The sequence below is a fragment of the Nasonia vitripennis genome, assembly GCF_009193385.2.
Source record: "Nasonia vitripennis strain AsymCx chromosome 3 unlocalized genomic scaffold, Nvit_psr_1.1 chr3_random0007, whole genome shotgun sequence".
In the NCBI taxonomy this organism is placed as follows: Eukaryota; Metazoa; Arthropoda; class Insecta; order Hymenoptera; family Pteromalidae; genus Nasonia; species Nasonia vitripennis.
This window is the reverse complement of record NW_022279626.1, coordinates 1,260,268-1,281,275: the sequence shown is the minus strand read 5'-3', so window position 1 is coordinate 1,281,275 and position 21,008 is coordinate 1,260,268. Positions and strand designations below refer to the sequence as shown.

Sequence of the window (21,008 nt, the reverse complement as noted above, 5' to 3'; positions counted from 1 at the left end):
TCTCGCTCGCCTTCCTCCGGTTTGCCGATGTACTTGCTTTTAAAAATACTCGTATAAGGAGTCTTGGAGTGCTGGGTAGCTAGATTTAAGGGTTTTCGGTTTGGAGGCTCGCTCTCGCTGGCCTTTCTTATATTTGCCAAGGTATAACTTGTTATTAAAAATATTTAATGTTTATAGTCTCGGAGCGTGGGGTAGCTAGATTTGAGGGTTTCCGTTTTGGAGCTTTGATTCTCGCTCCCACTCGCCTTTCTTCGGTTTGCCGACGTACTCTCTTTTTAAAAATATTTTTGAGTTTGGAGCCTGAGAGCGTGGGGTAGCTAGTTTTAAGGGTTTCCGTTTAGAATTTCTGATTCTCGCTCGTGCTTGCCTTCCGCTGTTTCGCCAGCATATTCGTTTTTAAAAATACCTCATTGTTAGGAGTCTTATTATAGTTCCGAGGTTTTTTGTTTTGTAGTTCTTTTGCTTGTTCACGCTCTCATCCCTTTCCTTGAGGACATATCAGTATATCAAAAAACTCTTATATTATGGATTTCGGAGCGTGGGGTAGCTAGTTTCAAGGGTTACTGTTTTGGAGTTCTGCGTTTTAATTTAAAAAAAGTACGGTCTTTAAATTTTCTGTTACCAAATATAAAAAATCACCATAATAGTGCATGGTTTACACTAGAAATTTCATACACAAGCCCTTGTAATGTGTTTTAACATATTTCCAGAGATTGATGAATGAGCGATGACTAGAAGATTTAGTTGGTCTGAAAAAACCTCCGCCAAAAGCGTCTACTTGGTACGAACTGGATCTTCTGGTTCCACTTATGTGTTCAAACTTTATAAATATGTTTAATTACATGCAAATTCCGATTTTACCAGAATATTTACCAGTAATGATTTGTCCAACTAATATATGTTTTTATATACCTAATAATCATTCTTGTTCCATTACAAAGACCGCCATCGATATCCAAATTTCTTAAACAACTAACTTTCGTACCTCTTTTTAATATTAATTTGTGATGGTAATCCATTTGGTGTCAACGAATTTGAAAATTCAGTTAGTATTGCCACTTTCTATCACCTATCATCTATCTACTCTATTATCCCTATAAAATACAAAACTCTTTCCATCAATTTTTTGAACTATATTTTCGTTAATTTTTAATATATCAGAATTTAAAGGTGATAAGATCACTTTATTTTTCAACGATAAATCATTTAGATTAATTTTAATGTCTAACAATTTGCATAATCAAATCATTATTACAAATGAATTCTTATTAAATTCTTCTAACCTGATTTTGTAATTTAAAATTGTTGCATTTTTAGTTTCACCTACTTCGAAAACCTAATTTTTAAATTCATGATCTTTATTTTGTAATCTCAAATTTTCATTTAATGATAATTTCATGAAAAATAATTATAATTTACTTCCTTTTACACATAACTCCATTATTTTTGTTTGATTGCCATGGCGTTTTATAGGAAGTCTTTGTATAAAGTCACCAGACGTAACGATGATTTTCCCTCCAAAAGAATTGTTATTAATACACAAATCTTGTAAAAATGTATTTATTGCTTCGAAAGCATGTCTAGATACCATCGATATTTCATCCCATATCAAGTGGCGCGGTAGCACCACGAAGGCGAGTTTTGGAGAAATAAATGCATTCCTTTGTTCTCTCTAATATATTTCGACTTATATCATGTTTTATTATGCCTTACTATGATTTTCAATAAAAATATTGATAAAACAGCTACCTTTTATACAATCCACGAGTGTATCATTCACAAAATGTTCAAATCAAATCAAAAAATGTTAGGACCGTTAAGTTAGCCGCAACAAGTATTAGGACAGTGAAGTTGTCCGCACAGCTATATACAGATGGATATTGCTTTCTCATTGGTTTTTTGCATGCTCGCCAGGCTCGCTCAGATGTAGTTTTTAGTATCTAGGTGTAGAAATAATTCGAGGGCGGTGTCTATGGGTGTAAAGGGTGGACGATGGCAAAGTCAAAGGGGGTGCGCTCGTGATTTTTTATGTCTAAGCAAATACATCATACGAGGACGTCGTCTAGGTGTACAGGGTGTCCGATGACGGGGTCTAGGTAGTTCGCACTTGGTTTTCGGTGTCTAGGTGTAGAAATCATTCGAGGGTAGTGTATCAGAACAATCAGTGATTTCATGATAGTTATAAAAATGTTACAAAAAAGCCATGGTCAAAAGGTGCTAAAGATGCTTATATTTTATTTTTAGGAGAAATATGAAATACTCAAAAAAATTTACCGAAAAAGACTGAAATCTTTAAAACAATTAACTTTTAAAATAGTAAAAGGTTAGGCGAGTTTGATATATTCCGCAACGAAATAACAGATAAAAAAGAACTGATATCAATCAACCAAACAAAATTTTGTTTTGTCAATAAAGGGCTTACTTAACTTAAAGTTAAGTATTATAATGATCAATTAGGAACAGGTCTCAAGATACTTACTACATAACTTGCTATGACCGTTTCATTGTATAATAATAATAATAATAATAATAATATAATAATAATATTCATAAGTAAGCCCTTTATTGATCAAACAAAATGTTGTTGCTTCATTATAATTAAATATAATAAACTAGACTTTGGTTGATTGATATCAGTTCTTTTTTATCTGTTATTTCGTTGCGGAATATATCAAACTCGCCTAACCTTTTACTATTTTAAAAGTTAATTGTTTTAAAGATTTTCGGTAAATTTTTTTGAATAAATTTAAATATTTATTTTATATTTAAAATATAAAATAACCTTTTACTTTTTTAAAAACATTCCATATTTTAAAATAGGACAAATATTACGTGCTGTTTGTTTGTTAACGTTTATAATGGTTATTCAACTGTTTTTGAAATACCATATAAATGTTTTATGAAAAGGTTCATGCTTTCATTAATATCGAATAGCGATCATTTCTAACGTTGTTCAAACGCTAATAAAACATTTATTAAGCCAACATTCACAAACGTATTAACATTTACAAGCTACATGTATTTAACACATTTTAAAACGTTTTGTCCTATTAGGGTATATTGTGTTTATAATATTATAGTATAATTGAATATATATATATATATATATATTGTAACTGGTTAAGACTTGAATTAAGAGAATCACAAAAGGAGACGCCGGGACCGAGAATCGATCCGGCGCTCCCGAGATCTCTAGGCGCGCGTGCTACCACTTGAGCCAACGCCGCCCTATTTCGTCACTCTCTATCCTGCCTCGATTACCAGCGTGGAGAGGGACGTTGTTCCTCGTTATAATATATATATATATATATTATAACGACGATATATATTATGACGGGCGATATTAGCACGTCATAAGCTCAGCATGCCGCGAGAAGAAAGACTTGTACTAAATTCACACTGTTACAGGTACCAGCGCTGGCAAGGCGGGGAGAGCCGCTGGACGACGCGAGAGAGGCGGAGAGAGAGAGAGAGAGAGAGAGAGAGAGAGAGAGAGAGAGAGAGAGAGAGAAAATTCGGCGATACGCGACTGAGACGCGTGCCGCCAGATACGATCCGACCTTTGAACCGACTCCTCGTGAGACGCTCAGTACTTTCGGGAGATAGCTGCTAAGAGAGTGAAAGTCGAAGTGTGTGAGTGTGCGTGCGTATACGACGTTGCGTCTCGCTACCGCATCCAGAACTGCACCGACGGGGTTCCGACTGCTGACAGCGAACATTAGGGCGATACCGGCTAACTGTAAGTGCCAGCTCTCTCTCTCTCTCTCACGCTACACTCGCCAGGGCTCTCCTTATCCTCCCTCGTACCTGCGACCTCGCTTGCTCGCATGCAAGCCCTGTATATAGCTTATCAATAAACGATGTGACTGTCCCTCAACAATCTCGGTAGTCGTTATTTTGCGTGTTCCTACGCGTACACTTGTATCTCGCTCCATCACCGACCCAGCCGCCTCCGCGGGCTTGCGTCTCGTATATGCACGAGATCGCAGCGTAACTGGCCTGGCCGGAACCTATTCAGCACTAGGTGCTATCCCGACGACTCTCTTCCTCGAGAGTAACGAGGTCTACGGACCTTGATTATAGCGGAGCTGGAAACTGAACAACTGCACCCAGCACACCGTTATAATATATATATATACACACACGCACATATACACTCTCTCTCTCTCTCTCTCTCTCTCTCTCTCTCTCTCTCTCTCTCTCTCTCTCTCTCCCTCTCTCGTTTGGATTAGATCAGAATAGTAAATAAATTAAAATATGTTATAGATTACCTTTTAGAGCACATACAAAAATCATAATATTATTCCTTTTTTATCAATTACTTAGAAAAAACTTTGGTAACTTAATTAATTATCTATATATCTGGTTAAAATAATGCACTTTATTTTATCTATTATAGTTTGTATCTATGTTTTATTTTGTAGTGCCTTTCGTAATATCTGAACAATAAAGTATTAAAACCATTGAATTTCTTACTGAAAATAGAAAGTTATATTTTTTTATTGATTATTTTAACTTCAAACCTGTAGAGTCGTTAAACATGAAATTTGGAGTCTAAAATTATCTTGATTTAAATAATGTAGATAATAACAAATTAATATTATATATATATTTATTTATTTATATATTTATTTATAAACCCGGGTTTATGGAGCCCAGGGTATGTTCGAATTTCAGCGTATATGTAGGTGTAAAAGACCATTTCATTCATACATATGATATTATTTTTCTTAGTTTTTCATTATTTATCGCGTTGTTGCGAAAAACCGTTAAAAGAGTTAAAGCCTGGTTTATGAAGCCCATTTTTATTAAACTCGTGTTTATGGTGCCCAACTATTTTTTAACAGTTTTTTCACAGCTTATCCTTGTATACTTCGATAGAAGTGGGTAAGCTTGTTCTAAATGTGGATTCAAGTCACGGAATGCCATAAAAAATTTCGAATATTTCTTCTAACATTTCTTAAATTAGTATTTAAATTATTGTAAAAATATTTTCAAAAGGTTTTTAAACTTTTTTTTAATTTGTTTCGAAATTCTTATAAACCGTTCAAAAATTGATCGGAAAAACATTTTAAAAAATATTTGAAAATTAAAAAAAATTTCACCAAATTTTACTAAATTTTACCAAATGTACATACATAATCATATACGCACACACACATATATACGTATATTTAATGTGAACTATTGGCTATTTTCTTTAAAATAATTCAGCGGGCGTTTTACATTTCTTTTGCCCTACGGAGAGTAGTACGGTTCAGATTTGCTACGATGACTAGTACGGTTCAGATTTGCCGCGAAAACTAGTACATATCAGATCTTTCGTATGAAAAAATCTAATTGATCTGGAGAAAAACAAATACTTCTTTTGGTAAAAGTATTTGTTTTTCTCCAGAACAATTAAATTTTTTCATACGAAAGATCTGATATGTACTAGTTTTCGCGGCAAATCTGAACCGTACTAGTCTTCGTAGCAAATCTGAACCATACTACTATTTGTAGGAACCGACGATATGATGACACATTTTTATAATTTACACTTAATCAACGATAATTAAGTTAGTGTATATTATATCATTTTCAACATTGACTGAGAATGTGATAACTGTTTGTCGTGTATCTGCTATTCTGCTGAATAGCACAGCAGATATTATATACAATCTGTATACTATACGTGGTATATACTTTTGTATGTATGTGTGTGTGTACGGTTAGATACTGCTTGTTCTGCTATATAAATATAAGTAAAATATAAGCAGACATCATGTACCACCTATATTATACACACGAAGCATACTAGGTTAGGTTATTACTTTTTGCCTCTTCAACACGTACATACATTTAAAAAATTACCACAATTATTTAGGTAAACGGTAGATTTAAGCAGATTTTTAATTGAAAATAATTATCGTAATTAAATATATTTTGATTGTTCTTATAATATCTGTTTATTTCTATGATAGATTTGTTTAAATTATTCTTAGTAGTTCTTAGCCAGTGACATGTACTTCAAACTGGCCAGTTATCACTAGCTAGTCACTAGTCTGCTCACCAGTTTTACAGCTGAATTTTCTACCAGAGTAGTTCCCTAAAAGCACACAATATTTTAAAATATTTTAAAAACATTTTTTAGACAATTTAAAACTATGAAATAAACATTTTCATAAAATATATGACCCAAAGATTTATAAAATATTTTTGAAATATGTGATAGTAAATATTGTAAAAGGAAATAATAAAAAATATTTTTGTATATTTTTTCAAAATATATTTTCGTTTGATTCGAGCATATTTTGTGAGAAATATTTTATAATGTTGCACAAATATTTTATCAAAATATTTGCATAAATCACTATAAAATATATCTAAAATACATTTTTTAATATTTTGTAAATATTGCTGGGACACATTTTAATTTCGTTTTTAGAAATGTAAAATTATGAGATTATAATGCATTTTCTCAGAAATATTTCAAAATATTTTATAAACATTTTAGGGGTGTAACGGACGAAGTGGAGACGAGTCGAAAAGCGAAAAAGAGTAAACGCGGGCTTGAACCGCGGACCCCGAGATTAACAAGCAGGAGCTCTAACCATTGAGCTAACGTCTACGATGCAAGCGCATGCTATGCATCGTAGTACGGCTGTGCGGACTCTTATTGCTGACTCGTCTCGCAGCTCGCGTTGCAGACGTGCGCGTCTGTGATAGGGGTAATTTTTTTTTATTTAAGTCAAGATAAGTAGGAGACCACATTCGGGTAATGTTTATTTATTCTGCTCCCTACCTAAGGAAGCTATGTAGGTAATAGTAATTTTTAGAGTTTGATAAATTTTGAATTTTTTGAGGTTTCTGAGTCCGAAAAATACGTTTTGAAAAAATGTATGTATGTACACTGCGCGTGAATTGATCCACGGTATCGTGACCAAATCCATGACCGCCGCGTTCTCACGAGAAGTAGCCTTTAAAAAACGATGGCGAGGATGAGACTGACGGAACGCAGAACGCAAACTATAGAATTCAGTCCCGTAAATTTCAAATATTCAAAATTTGAGCTTTGATAGATTTTACAAGTATTTTCTTTAAAATAATTGCAAAATATTAATTTTTAATTGTTATACGTGTACATGATATAATTTGAATAAAAATAAAACATTACTTCAATAAATTCATTGATTTTATTTTTAAATTTATTTCAATCCTTTTATAAAACATGAAACAGATATAATGATAAAAAGCATTACACAAAGTAAAAAAACATTCAACATATTTCAATAAATATCATGCGGTTTACAATTAGAATTAGCTGTAATAAAATAAAATAATAATGAAGAAACTTTATGTAGACTGTGCATATCAAAAATATAGTCTGCGTATCGAATACAAAGTTTGGTCATCATAAGGAACTACAGTAACTACTGCTTCGACAACTTTCTAAAGCTATTACAATAAAAATTTACAATACATTACTTTTATAAGAGAAAATAGCACGAATTGAAACTTGGAAACTTTATAACAAATCTTGGAAATCTTGGCATAAATGATGATGATCAGACTTTATATTCGATAAGCAAACTATTCACTTGATCTTTCAAGTTTCCCTCTACTGTAACCAGCATACGTATACCAGCTGGGTATAATATTCTATGGACTTGGCTGCACGATACCAGTATACGCAAACTGGCCTCACTGTAACCATATGTGTTTTTTGGAATCTAAAAAGAGTAAAAGAGAATTAATGTGAGAATTGGTATTATAAAATGTAGTTTTCATACTTTAATGATTTATTGTTACCTTGAATCATCATGATGTTAAAAACAGTTGTAAACTTTTCAAAACTCTATGATAATTATGAAGTGATTTCATAGCATGCCAATTTCTCCAAAGAGACTCATAACACAGCAGGCCAGTTTGCATCAAGAGATTGGAATACTGGTAATGTCATTGATACTCAATCATGCCAGTCTTCATGACGAATAAACTTTTTAATAGCTGCTCTATGCTCATGAAAAATAACAGCTAAAGAGGGATCTTGAAAGAGTAGCATTCCTTTTGCTAAATATTCAGAGTACGCAGTCAGTCCCAGCACCCGTATCAGAGTCTTCTTGAGCTGTCCTATGATCCGTTAAAACATTAATATGATTTTCAACTAGGCCAATATTACACTTATAATAGTGTAGTACTTTGATGGCATTTATTGCCACTTCCTCGTACAATGGGTCACCAGTTTATCTTGATAAAGTGCCAAAATCTAATATTAATGTTCAAAATACTGCAGTACGTGTAATGCTGGTTTCTTCTTGGGGATCACTCCATATTTTAAATTTACTGTACCGTTAGGGTATCCCAGTACAAGTGACAAAAATGTATTTTAAGTACTACGCAAAACTCCAAAAAGTTATAATATTTTATAGCTTGCATCGTCATTCTGAAAAAATAAAATTGAACAGTATTAGATGTGCATTGATAACGATGAAGTCACAGATTCAACTATTTGAACTCTATTTACCCTAAATCTAAGTATATGTAGTCCATTCTATGAACTTGGCTGCACGATGCCAGTATACGCAAACTGGCCTCACTGTATTGATTTGAAATGTAAACAGTGCCAGCATGCTCAGCTGGAATACAGTCAAACTTTGTAATTCCTCAAGGTTTTTGCGTTCCATACTACACACAATTCATTTACATTATGCGTACAGGATATAGTTCAGTTCCTCCAGCCCTATGATCCTGGTCAACGTAAACAGATCATTGCTCCACCTGCAGCTGCTGAGTTACTCGCAGAACAGTACGCGTTGCGTTCATGCCAAGATTTCCAAGATTTGTTATAAAGTTTCCAAGTTTCAACTCGTGCTATTTTCTCTTATAAAAGTAATGTATTGTAAATTTTTATTGTAATAGCTTTAGAAAGTTGTCGAAGCAGTAGTTACTGTAATTCCTTATGATGACCAAACTTTGTATTCGATACGCAGACTATATTTTTGATATGCACAGTCTACATAAAGTTTCTTCATTATTATTTTATTTTATTACAGCTAATTCTAATTGTAAACCGCATGATATTTATTGAAATATGTTGAATGTTTTTTTACTTTGTGTAATGCTTTTTATCATTATATCTGTTTCATGTTTTATAAAAGGATTGAAATAAATTTAAAAATAAAATCAATGAATTTATTGAAGTAATGTTTTATTTTTATTCAAATTATATCATGTACACGTATAACAATTAAAAATTAATATTTTGCAATTATTTTAAAGAAAATACTTGTAAAATCTATCAAAGCTCAAATTTTGAATATTTGAAATTTACGGGACTGAATTCTATAGTTCGCGTTCTGCGTTCCGTCAGTCTCATCCTCGCCATCGTATTTTAAAGGCTACTTCTCATGAGAACGCGGCGGTCATGGATTTGGTCACGATACCGTGGTTCAATTCACGCGCAGTGTACATATGTATGTATCTACGTATCCGTTTACTAAATTTTGTCCTCATTATAACTCTGGAACGGATTGATATAATAAGCTAAAATTTTGCATGCTATTTGACTATATCTCAGATCAGAACTGATTGAATTTTTGAGTTAAATGACTCATTTGTTTTGATTTTTTATAATTAACGATTATCTACATTTCATAATCTTTGAGAAATCATACTGCTCATTCAGTTAGCAGCAGTTTTTACATTTTGTTAAGGCGTTTTTTTATAGATTTTTTATTTTACAGATTTGAGTTGTTCCTAATAAATTTATTAAGAAAGTTAATTTAAATAAATTGTCTGATATATACCTTCAAAAGAATATAATTACCTTTTTACTGCGGCCCTACTGAAAAAAATCGCACGAATAATCGTGTTAATTTATCGAACTATAACGCGATTAGTCGCACGATTAATCGCGTGACTAATCGCTCGATAATAAACTTTTTAATAAAATAAAATTGTTTAAATGCAAAATTATTAAGCCGGGTGGCTAATTAAGATGTTACCATATATAGTAACACCTATACTAGCCACCCTTCTAACTAATTTTACATTTTAAACATATTTATTTTATTCAAAAATTTGTTTTGGGTGGATTGCGCGATTTGTCACATAATATACAAAAGTACATAGTAAGTATACGATTCCGAAACTATTGTGGTGGTGTATGAGTGACATTTTTTAAGATATAATTCTGTTTCATCCATAGCGCACTGAGTAGAGTGCCAGACTGTCGCGCAGAAGGTCGCTGGTTCAAATCCCCATCACGTCAAGGTTATTCAATTCTTAAATTCTTTCAGATATATATCCATCAAATATTTGAAAATATAATATCTCCATAAAAAACTTTTTTCAAAAGTAAAAACCTTGTCAAGAAAAAGACTAATAAAAGTAGTGAAATCTATAAATATAAAAATGTCAAATAAATGATCTTTTTTTGCTATACGCATTTAGATATTTAAAAAAAACTAGTTCTAACTTTAATTTTATCTTAGCGCGTATAGAAAAAAAAACATTTACTTGACATTTTTATATTTATAGATTTCACTACTTTGATATCTTTTTCTTGCCAAGGTTTTCACTTTTAAAAGTTTGATAGACAACAAGCTACTATTGCTTTAGATATTGATCTCATCGTGCATATAATCGTATATAGCATTATTATATGTACATAATATATAATAGCACAATCGCGTATCACCAAGTACCAGACCAATGTCGGTAAAGCAGATTATAACTTCTGTAACCACTGGCGTATAATACATCTCACCAGAAGTCACGTAACCGGAGGAAACAAAATATCGGGAGAAGAAACTCACTGACGAAAAGTATATAAGGTCGCCCTGTCCTGAACCGAACTTCGTCCTTTCTTGCCAGTGCGGCGCTATCGCGCCTCTTGATTCAAAATATATGAATTACGAAAACTTGCATGTCTCAAAAACATAAATAAAATATTCATGAAACCTTGCAAAAATAAAAATTACATATAATTTTTATATTATTTCCGTACATATTTTATAAATAATTTATTAATTTGTTAACGAAATATTTTTGTAACCTTTTAAAAATATTACAAAATATTTTCAAACATGTTAAAAATGTTTTGCAAATATTAGAAAATAATATCAAAATATATTTTTGCAATATTATTTAGAAATATTTTTACCCTAGGACAAATAAGATTGTAACAATATTTTAGAAATATGCTTGAAATGATTGCAAAAACATTTCTTTTGTAATGTAAAATATTTTCAAAAAAATTGTAAAATATTTTTGTGTTGTTAGGGTTCAAACATAATTAGTCATTATTTTAGAATAAAAACAGTATGCAGTAACTCGAACAATGATCATCGCAGATATAGATGAATTGCATCTACTTTTGTGGAATTAGGTTGTCTACTCATAAAGTGTTATTCACTTTGAAATACGAAGTCCAATTAATTAATGAAATTTAGTTGAAGAGAATGATTATTCTTTTAAGTTGTACTTACAAATTTTTTCATGCAGCAATAAAAGTCATTAATTTATACTTGGTATTTCTTAAAAAAAAATATAACATGCCCATAAATTGTTTTTCTTGTTTAGTATGAGAAATCTGACATTTTTCTTAGCAAATTTTCTACAGAATTTTAAAACAATAGTTTTTATGGCATGTATAGCATGTTTTTGATTAGTTATTATATCATATACATCTTTTGAAATTTTGAGAAAACTTATTCGCTACGTTATAATTACTGTATTTATATTATTAAATTGAGAAATGCCTATAATTATGAATAATTTGTTAAAGGCAGTAAAACTACTATTATTCATTGTGTATTCATTTTACACATATTCTAAATTTTAATGTCTAAATTTGAAGGTTTTACGATGACTACTTTTCAAATGAATGTACGTGTTAAAAAGGCAAAAATTAACAACCTAACCTAGTATGCTCCGTGTTGATAGTATAGGTACGTGGTACAGGCTGTCTGCTTATAAATTAATCATATTTATATAGCAGCGCAAGCAGCACCTAACCGAACATACACATACATACAAAAGTATATACCACGTATAGTATACAGTTTGTATATGTTGTCTGCTATGCTATATACAGCAGAATAGCAGATACAGCACACACAGTTCTCAAGTTCTTAGTCAATGTTAAAATGATATAATATACACTGACTAAATTATTGTTGATTAAGTGTAAATTATAATAAAGTGGCATCTATGTGCCCAAATATTACCACTGATGAGGTCTGAAAAGAGAATCGCACAGATACTGCAAGCCAGTTACTGTCAACATCCAAATCTGTCATTATCATGCTAAATGATAAATCGATGATAGTGAAGTTCAATGTCGGTTCTTTCGCGTAGAGACTTGTTAAATTATTCAAAAACAGACTGCCATGTCAGCTATTATTTTGCCGTATTGGTTCGGCATTTGATCTTAAAATAGCCTTGATCTTGAAAAGCCGTAGGCTTTGGCGTCAAAATATACAGATAGGTCTATACATGAAAATTAAACTCATATCAGCTACAATGAACTAAACTGAATATATTGTTTCAACATACAAATACAAATAAAAATGCAAAATTTCAGTGCTCTAGGTACGATAGTTTTTAAATAAGAACAAAAAGAAAATCGTAAAACAGGTAATCGTATAATCATTGAGAATTTGGTCTTGCTCTCAATTAAAAAATATTATACCTAGAGAGCTGAAATTATGCATGGTAATTTCTTTCAACATGATAATAATAAATTACATTAAGGTTAATAACAAATGTGAATATATTGTAGAATAGGCAGCAATAGTCTGTAGCAGTGAACACGTTCGTTCAGTTCGAAGTGTTACAAGAGAGAGAGAGAGAGAGAGAGAGAGAGAGAGAGAGAGAGAGAGAGAGAGAGAGACCGGAAAATCATTATTATCTGCGAAATCGGAATATACCATATAATCTAGTATTTCACTATTTACATTATCACAATATGTTAGTTCCAAGTCTTGTACAGATATTTTAAGACTCGCATTGTATACTTGTACTGAGTTTGATCATAGCAACTTTGATACCGACTTAAATAATTTACGCTGTATGATATATCTGGCCTTGTGCCTGAGCTTATATATATATATTAGTTCTTCTATCAAATTTCTATACTTTATTCGTTCGTCTATTTGACTTGCTTGATCTAGTTTTAGATAAGTCTCCTACTTAGCCTGACTTAAAGTAAATTTGTCTCTATTATCAATATAATTAATATCTATACCTATACATTGGCTAATTTTGCCCATATCCTTCATTGCAAATCTTTTTATTAGACTAGATTTACTTGTTTTATTTTATTTTTATCCATACAACAAATTAAAAGATCATCCACAAAGACTAGTATGTATATTGTATCTTTAGTAGTATTATTTATATATAGGCAATAATCATAATTACTTCTTACAAAATTCATACTTTCCATGTATTTGTTGGAAAAATCATACTAAGCTTTTGATCTTTCTCTGAGACCATAAAATGCCTTTTGCAACTTGCAAACTTTATTGTCACCAGTTTTACAACCTTTCGGTTCATTAATTACAGAAAAGCTGTTTCGACATCCATTTGTTCAATGAATAAATTATTTTTACAACAATAAGACAATAACATTTTTCCTACTGTTGAATAAACGTTATTCCTTCTGTTGGAAACATCTAGCAACTAATCTCGCTTTAAATACATTATTGTTTTTTCTTTTGTAAACCCATTTTACATCAATAACCTTTTTAACTTTCGGCCTATCAACAATTTGTCAAGTATTATTTTTCTTTAAACTATTAATTTCAGAGTCCATCGCACTCTTCCAAATTTTACATTCGTTTGAATCTAACGCCTCCTCAAATGTATTCGGTACATTTGCATCAATATGATTTACATAAATAAAAAGTGTGACTTGATTTCCATATCTATTTACAGGACTTTCCTTTTTTTCAGATTTTCTTTTCACCTCTAAACTATATCTACTTTAATTTTGCGTATCATTTGTATAATCATCATTTTCAAGGTTACTTAGAATATTATCAACATTAGTTTTGTTACCTCTACTTGACTCGAAAGTCGAAGTAGAAGGTAAATAATTTAGTTCGTTTTGATCCACATCAGTATCATTTTGATCAAGTCTCTATCTTTTTAATTATCGTTCTTTTTTAAGAATATAATTTGCGTATTTTCTTCAACTACTCAAACATGTCTAGCATGAATAACTCTACTGTTTACTAGAACTTTATAGTCATTGTCTACATAACCTACTAATACACCTAATTGGGCTTTATTATCCCATCTGCTATATTGCAAGGCTTCTGGAACTCTTACAAAGACTCGACTTCCATAAATTTTTTAATTTTCTACGTTCGGTTTTTTGCTAAAAATTATTTCGTATGGAGTGTTATTCTCCGTTGTATTTGCAATTGTACGATTCTTCAAGTACGCTACAGTTTTCATAATTTCAGGACAATATCGTCTGTGTATTTAAGCTTCACGCATTAAGCATCGACCTATGTCCATAGCTGACCTATTGTATCTTTCCGCTAGTCCATTTAATTCATGGATGTACGGTGGACAAGTTATAAGTTCTATTCCTTTGGAAATCATAAATCTCGCAAATTAAATATTCTTTGCCATTAACACTTTGTATTTTCTTTACCTTTTTATTAAATTTATTTTCAACTAAATTTACGAATTCTTTCAGACAACTCGCTATCTCTGATTTATTTCTGACGCAAAAAATGCTCGTACATTTACTATAATCATCAACGAATGTCACGAAATATTTCTCTCCGCCATAACCGATTGTGGACCATTTAAATTTGTATGAATATTATGTGGACCATTATGATATTATGTGGACCATATTATGTGGACCATTTAAATTTGTATGAATAAGTTCTAGAATTTCAGTTAATTTTATTCTGTTATTTTCATAAGGTATATTTGACATTTTGCTTTCAATATAATTTGCACATTTCATTTCAGTACTTTCAGTTTTTTTCTAGCAAACCTTTAACTAAATTATTATTTACTATTTTTGACAACTATTGAAAGTTTATATGGCCAAGTGTCCTATGCCATTTTTCTGTATCCATTTGTTTTATTGAATTTAAATACATTGTTTTACTATCTTTCTGTAATACATAACTTTTTATAAAGTACAAATTATCTTATTTTTGTGCTACTGCTATAAGTTCTCTATATTTATTGTAAATTTTGGCATCATCATTGTTAGCAACTACTGTATAATTTTCAGTGACTTTAGATAAACTTAATATATTTTGTCTAAATTTCTCTACGTAATAAACATTTTTAACATCTACTTGTTTTTTATTGTAATAATTTCTGAAATATAACTTTACAGTTCCTATTATTGTTTCTGTCAAATTTTTACCGTTAGGTAATTTTACTTAAATAGAATTTTTTGAATAAATGAATTTATGAAATAATTCATCGTTATTTACAATATAGTCTGTACAACCACTATCTAGATCCAATTTACTTGTCCTATTTTTTTGCTACTATTATCTAACCCAGTAACCTGATTTTCCTCTGAATTGTAGACCTGTGTCAACCATGCTTCGGATGTATGGTTGTCTTGTTGCTCACCTGAAGATTCACCTCTGGGTTGACTTTGTCGTTTGCTTCGGCCACGACATCTGTAGAATCCTCCTCTGTTGTTGCGGTAACCTCTTTGATGACCTCGTCGACCTTGACTGGATTAAGCACCTCGTACATAGCTGCTTTGCTGCTGTGGTCTCGTACACTCGTTTTGGAAGTGGCCAAATTTTTCTCAGTTAAAACATTTACAAGCCTTTGGTTTGTACCGCAAAGGTACTGACGTTGGTTATATGTTCAAACTCTGGTTGAGGCATGTTTTTCTCTTTAATCTTAGATTTTACGTAGTCGATCGTTCGTTGGTCTTCTAGGATAACGTCAATAAAATCCCCGATGTAACTGTAGCTTGGCGGCAAGGCTCGAATCGAGTATCTCATCTTTTCTGATTCATCAATTTTTCCACCAGCTGAATTAATTTGTTACTTTTTCGAATTCGACAAAAAAGTCTTCTATTGTTTTATAATCATTTAACTTTATTTCTTCGATTTTGCCTCTACATATTATTAGAAGGGCTGTTGATTGTGTTACATACATTTTATCAAACTTTCGTATCATCTCAAATGCCGCTGTGCATTCACCAACGTATTCTAATTGTTTATCCAAGATAGTAATAATTATCATTGTTCTTGCTTTTAGGTCCATCATTTTCCAATCTGCTTCTTTATAAGTCTTAGTTATCGTACTGGCTGCTGGATCTTTACACTCTTTATACTATAATAAAATTTTGATCTAAAAATGTTTAAAAATATGGAAAATTTAGCATTTTTTATGTACTTTCAATTAGTGAGGGGCGTTTTTTAAAATGTTGTTCCCAGACGGAGCTACGCGTTCCCTTACCTTAAAAAATTACTACTTTACGAAATGATCAAGCTGTCAGAAATCACAGGGGCTTAGAAAAATTCTAAGCAACGACTATTTTTATGTATTTTGAGCTGCTGAACAAGAATCCGACGGTATTTTTTACCGATACCTCAAGCGTTCGTCTCTAATCTCAAAAAGCACCCCCCAAAATTGCTTTTTCACGCAGTTGAGAGGTTTATCCTGTGATCGACGAGAGAAAAATTATTGACAGAGAGTATTTTTATGTATTTTGTGCTGCTGAACACGAAACCGGCCGTCTTTTTTACCGATACCTCAAACGCTCGTCCCTAACCTCAAAAAACCACCCAAAATGTCTGTTTTACGCGGTTAAGAAATTTACGTCTAGAGGAAAATTATTGACGAAGGCTATTTTTATGAATTTTGAGCCACTGAATTTGAACACGAAACTTATTTCTTTTGGTTTCTATCGGCCATCGGAAAGTAAACACAGGACTTCACTCGTGGTCTCGTGTTATGTGCTGTGTCTACACTAAGAAAAATTGGATAGTAAAAATTACTATCTCGGATGATAAAGTGGTTACCAACTCGAAAGATATTAAATTTTACTATCTTTTATAGTAGAATTTACTACAAAAAATATTAATTTTTACTATCTCAGATAGCAAAAATTATTATGGCTTTCAACGAAACTTCCTCAACAATTTTTACTGTCTTTTATAGTAACGTTCACCATAGGCAATATTAGTTTTTACTATCTCAGATAGTAAAAATTATTGAATACAAAATATAGTATAGCAATTTTTTTGTAAAATAATACAGATGAATCAAAAATGAAAATAAAATCAAGAGTCGAAAAACAAGATGGCGAAATAGACAAAGCAAAGCCGGAGATTGCGCGCATAGCGCATGCGCTTGGCGCCATTTTCAGCTATGCCAGCGGCGGTCGCGGAACGCGCCGTCGGCAGCGACATTCGGCGTACACCGGTACACGTGCTTCTCAGTCCCGGCAAAATCGCTCATTTTTGTCGATAAGTGTAAGTGCGAAATCAGTGGGTGAATGTGCACATATTATTCGCGTTTGAATCAGAACACAATGAGCGACTCGATGAGTGAGTATTCAACAGAATCGACAGAAGACGAGACAGAAGAGGTTAAGTCGGACGAACTATCTCCAAACAACGAAGGTGACTTCGAAGACGATGTGCATATCCCAAATACGGCAGCAGAAAACAAGTCTCCTGAGACAACAACAGCAAATCCTCCTGTAAACGAGAGGTCGACTTCAACTTTGAAAACCGTTCGAGTAGATGCACATACATCGGGCACGGCAACACTCGCGGAGACAGTGGCGGCCCGAAAAAAGTCTCTTAAGACAGCAACATCGAGTGCTTCTGTAAAGAAGAAGTCGGCATCAGCTTCTAAAATCGTTCAATCGGGTGCGCGTACAACGTGTACGGCGGCGCTCGCGGAGACAGTGACGGCACGCATTAATTCGCCCGAGACGTCATCGAATCTTTCTGTAAACAAGAAGAGGTTAGCATCAGCATCTAACACCGTTCAAGCGGGGACACATACATCGGGTACGGAGGCACTCGCGGAGGTAGCAGAAGCACAAAATAATTCGCCCGAGACGTTGACATCAAATCTTCCTATAAACGAAAAGAGGTCGGGATCAGCATCTATCACCGTTCAAGCGGGTGCACATACACCGGGTGCGGCGGAACGGAATAACTCCTCTCAGCCCTCAACGTCGAATTCTTCTGCAAACGAAAACGTGACACCAGCTACTGGCACTGTAAATTGCTGTATTTTTAATTAACAAATAATGTTACTAATAAAAGATATATTTGTAGGGATTACATGAATATCTACGGAATACTGGTGAAGGGAAAATTATATTACATTCTTACAAAACGAATGGGAATTTATTACTTAAAAATATTAGAGCTAAATTGACTCGCTTAGTCATCAAAAGAGAAAGAGATAGGTTATTAAAAAATGTGAAACCTGAAGATGCGTTAGATTCTTTTCGGTAGAACATTAAGCATAGTTTTAATCATAATATAATTTGTAACAGTATATAAATGGATTTTAATTGGTTTTATTAATATTCCAGTATAAGTTCGCAGCATTTTGAGAAACTTGCTCAGGATATAGCTGCAATATTTGAGGGCGAGCAACCAAATACCTATTATATTCCATCCACTACAAATAATAAAATACGGATACCGGCTTCTGGAAAATTGTGGGACCACTTCAATTATCATAAAAATGTTTTAAGAGCGAATTGTCATTTACGGAAATCAACCACTGAAAACACAGTAGCTGTAAACATATCACAATCAGGAATGTGCTTTTAATGTTGATAATAATAATAATAAAACTTTTGTCATGTAATTATTTAAAATATATCATTGTAGAAGATGGTATGCTCAAATGGTTGGAGACAAATGTAGAACCTAATGAGATACTTGAGCAATATTGGATTTCTACTCACAAAGCACGTAGATCAGAAATGATGGTCAAACAACCCTCAGTTGCTGATTACATAGCCAAATATTTATGTTTACACCTTCAAAGTGGAATTTCTATGGTAATAATTGCAAATACCCGGAGGGTTCTTCAACTATATGGCTATTTATACAAAAATCCATTTATGGGATACACGTTGAAGGCGATAAAGTCACTAGTTCGATTAACATTTTAATAGGATATATAGAAAAAGAACTTAAAAATAGAATCAACTAAAATGTTAAATTGTAGTTTATGTGAAGAAACTTTCTCATGCCTCAATGACATGTTGAACCATATTCATTATTGTCATAAGTCGTTATACAAAATGCGATGTTTTATGAAAAATTGTAGTAGAAAATATTCTAATCTGGGCTATCTAAAGAGGCACGTTTATAAAGAACACGCTGAATCTGAGTATTTAGTAAAAACCGAGAATAAGGCTGTAAATAGTTGTATTACAAATAGTTACGATGAAAGTTGCGAAAAAACTGATAAGACTGATGTTAACGTTAATGCAAGCGATTACTCTACATTGAACGATGATTCAGAATGTTTAGATAGTAGGCTTTTAAACACATACAGTAGTGATGCAGTTTCACGAGCATTAACGAAAGTGATGACGATGACTACTATAACAGTGGTCAACCTTTGTTAAATTTTAATGAAGACATCGTTAACAGTACTCAGCATTATGCTGCAAAATTATATAGTTTTATAGACATTTCTCGTAAACAAGTAAGTGACATAATAAAAGAAACAGAGCTTTTTTTATGATAAGTTACATAAAAACATTATGAAAGACATTTTCAATTATTTAGAAAAAGTTCATTGTGAACATGTTAGTGAGATAGCCAATATTTTTAAAGTATATGAAAGTATGAGACGCACATAATTGGCGAACGTTCTGATTATAAGAAAAAAAAATGAAAAACAACAGTTAAGACATATTCCTGTAACTGTACAATTCATTAGCATACGAAAAGTATTGAAAGATGTTTTAAAGTTACCAAATATATTGGAGGAAACAATTCAGTATATGCGTTCTTTAGTTGCTAATTCAAATATAATTTGTAATGTTATTCAAGGTTCTGTTCTTAATGATACAGTTTTTTTGGAAACAGATAAAATTACACTTCCATTTGCGTTATATTTTGACGATTATGAAAATAACAACCCACTAGGGTTTCACAAGGGTGTTAATAAGTGTGGTGCTGTATACGTATCAATTCTGTCATTACCACCGAAATATCAAGCAAAGATTGAAAATATTTTCTTATTTTTACTATTTAATACTTTAGATCGCGAAATTTTTAAAACTAAGCAAATGTTTGCTAAAGCGATTGCTGAGATAAATTTTCTTCAATCCGAGGAAATTACAGTTAACACTAACAATGGTTCGTTAAAAATATATTTTAAGTGTTCAAATGTTATTGCGGATAATTTAGGTCTTCATTCAATTTTAGGATTTTATGAAAGTTTTAACGCGAATTTCTTCTCTCACTTCTGTTTAATCGAACGTAAAGATATTAATACGATATTGCACGAAAAAGATTGTGTCCTTCGAGATAAAGAGAACTATAAATTACATGCTTCCGAAACAAAGTGTAATAATTATGGTATTAAAGAAAATTGTATTTTTCATGAAATCGACAGTTTTCATGTAGTCAATAACGTATCTGTCGATGTTATGCACGACATTTTCGAAGGTGTAGCGCGTTATGACATTGCGCAAGTTTTGAACACATTTATATATGACAAACAGTATTTCAGTTTACAAGAACTTAATACTAGAATTCGCAGTTTTTATTATGGACCAAGGACAAATGTCAATAAACCTCCTGAAATATTAGAGAATCACTTAAAAAATCAATGCATAATAGTTTCTTCATCTGAAATGTACTCTTTAATAATTTACTTGCCAATGATTATTAGATTTTGCGTACCAAGAAATGATCCATATTGGAATATAATTATCTTGTTACGGCAAATAGTATGCATAGTTATGAGTAAATACTTACATCCACAGAGTTATATTTTAGTTCAGACATTAATTACCGAAT

General features: G+C 32.2%; 1 protein-coding gene across 1 annotated transcript in view; it reads right to left on the bottom strand.

Annotated features, from left to right (window-relative positions):
• Positions 1-5,861: 5,861 nt before the first annotated feature.
• LOC103316526 (epidermal growth factor receptor substrate 15-like 1) overlaps positions 5,862-21,008 on the bottom strand; it is a 480,491-nt gene continuing 465,344 nt past the window's right edge. Inside the window, exon 13 of the mRNA XM_031926044.1 lies at positions 5,862-6,088. Coding sequence (XP_031781904.1) covers positions 6,029-6,088 — 60 coding nt within the window. The 3' untranslated portion in view covers positions 5,862-6,028. The remainder of the gene's footprint in view (positions 6,089-21,008) is intronic.